This window comes from Vigna angularis, chromosome 7 (assembly GCF_016808095.1).
Source record: "Vigna angularis cultivar LongXiaoDou No.4 chromosome 7, ASM1680809v1, whole genome shotgun sequence".
Classification (NCBI taxonomy): domain Eukaryota; kingdom Viridiplantae; phylum Streptophyta; class Magnoliopsida; order Fabales; family Fabaceae; genus Vigna; species Vigna angularis.
Window position 1 is genome coordinate 4,841,381 of NC_068976.1, and position 2,316 is coordinate 4,843,696.

Here is a 2,316-nt window from a genome sequence, read left to right on the forward strand (position 1 = left end):
ACTTTCATTATCAGATAACTGTTCTCCTGACTATTCCACTTCTGTTGGCTTAGTAATATTTAACTCATCATGTCTGTCATCACCAGTGGGATACTGGTCCTTTAGGAGGTCATTTAGAGTATCAACTTTGTCTTTTTCAACATCACATTCTGCTCTGCTGCCTTGCACTCCTTTGTAGGGAAAAATGTCTTCATGAAAAATGACATTTATGCTTATAAAGAGCTCCTTGGTATTTATGTCAAGCACAATGTATCCTTTCACACCATATTTATATCCTAAAAAGATTCCTTTTCTAGCTCTAGGGTCGAGTTTACTTCTGTTATTCTCAAGAGTTGAGGCAAAACATAAGCTGCCAAAGGTCTTGAGATCTAAATAGGTGGGAGGTAATTTGTAGAGAAGTTCATGAGGTGTTTTGTGATTAAGAATGGCAATAAGCAATCTGTTTATTAGATAAACAGCATGGCCAACAGCATAAGACCAGTAAGCGTTAGGTAGGTTGGATTGAAAGAGAAGACCACGAGTCACATTAAGTATATGTTGATGCTTTCTTTCAACAACAGAGTTTTGTTCCGGGGTCTCAACACAACTCTTTTGGTGATTGATCCCATGCATATTGTAGAAATCCACACAACTAAATTCAGGACCATTATCAGATCTAACAGTTTTAATTAATTTGTTGAACTGATTTTTAATTTTAGTAACAAAATTTTGCAATAATTCTCTAGTTTGACCCTTATTTTTCATAAGAAAAACTCATGTGTGCCTACTGTAATCATCTACTATGGTGAGAAAGTATTTATGACCATGGACAGAAACAGTATTAAGGGGACCCCAAATATCACAATGCACAATTTCAAAACAATCCGTGGTGACAGAAACACTCTTAGGAAAAGATAGCTTTCGTTGCTTAGCATAGTGGCAAGTGTCACAAACAATGTTAGTGTCAACCTTAACATAAGGAAAGTTTTCACATATGTGCTTCATAACCTTGTCTCCTGGATGGCCTAATCTACAGTGCCACAGGTTTACATCAAGATTCTTAAAAGAAAAAACAGTCTTAGCAATATATCTTTGATCAGATTTAGGAAAAGCTTGTAGGTAATAGAGGCCCTTCCAAGAATTAGCACATCCAATCATCTTCAATGTATGATTCTCCTTTATCTGGCAGGTCTTAGAGGAAAAGGTTAGACTGCAATCTAAGTCTCTAATGAGACTTTGAACAAAAATCAAATTGAAACAAAATTCAGGGATATAGAGAACATTAAAAATGATAAAATCCTTGGAAAATTGTACTGTTCCAGCGTGTTCAGCAGTTAAAACAGTATTGTTTGGCAGTTTTACAGAAATAGGTTTAGTTTTATAAAAAGTGACAAAATTTGTTTTATCATGTGTCACATGATATGTGGCACCAGTGTCTATAATCCAGGAAAGGGTACCTTGTTTATGTTGAGTGTCACTTCTCTAGACTTGATTGACTTTGTGAGGAGGTTCATCAATTCTGTCCATCATTCTGAGAAGTTTTTGCATCTGTTCAGTTGTGAAGGAGTTGAAAACGTTGCCATTATTTGCTTGATGTGTGCTTTGAACCCCTTCAGGTTCAGTGCTGTTCTGGCAGGCATTTGCAGAACCCCAGTCAGTCTTCTTGTCTTGGTTGTTGTCACCTTTCTTGTACCAAGGAGGGTATCCGTGCTTAGAGTAACACTCATCTATAGTGTGGTTCATTTTGTTGCAAAATGAGCATTGCTTGCCATAGTTGGGATTCTTTCCCCTTCCTCTTCCTTGACCACGAAATCCAGAGCCTCTTCCTTGGCCCTTCCATTGATTGTTCTTATCAGTAGCATTGGCCAGAACCTTGACCTTGGAAGAACTATGTTTCTCTTGTCTCTCTTGCTGCATAATGAGAGAGAAGACCCGATTGATATTAGGTAGAGGATCCATTAGAAGAATCTGTGTCTTAACTATGCTGTAGGAATCGTTTAACCCTTTCAAGAAACATATCACATGTTCCATCTCCCTATATTTTAAGGAGATTCTTGAGAGATCACAACTACATGGAATTTTACATGTGCAAGTAGGAATGGGTCTTAGAAATTCCAACTCCTCCCATAGGATTTTCAGATCAGTAAAGAATTGACTCACTCCCCTTTCTCCCTGTTTGATAGAATGTATGTCCTGCAGCAGGTCAGAAATCTTGAAATAGTCTCCTTTGAAGAATCTTTCTTTCAGCTCATCCCATAATTCCTTGGCCTCTTCAACGTATATGACACTTTCAGCAATCTGTGGGGAGAGAGTCTTTGTTATCCAGGATAATATCAT

At 37.6% G+C, this 2,316-nt stretch overlaps 1 protein-coding gene across 1 annotated transcript; it reads right to left on the reverse strand.

Moving 5' to 3' along the window:
- Positions 1 to 1,461: 1,461 nt before the first annotated feature.
- On the reverse strand, positions 1,462 to 2,316 carry LOC108336906 (uncharacterized). The gene has a single exon (XM_017573351.1). The coding sequence runs from the start codon at positions 2,314 to 2,316 to the stop codon at positions 1,462 to 1,464; it is 855 nt and encodes a 284-aa protein (XP_017428840.1).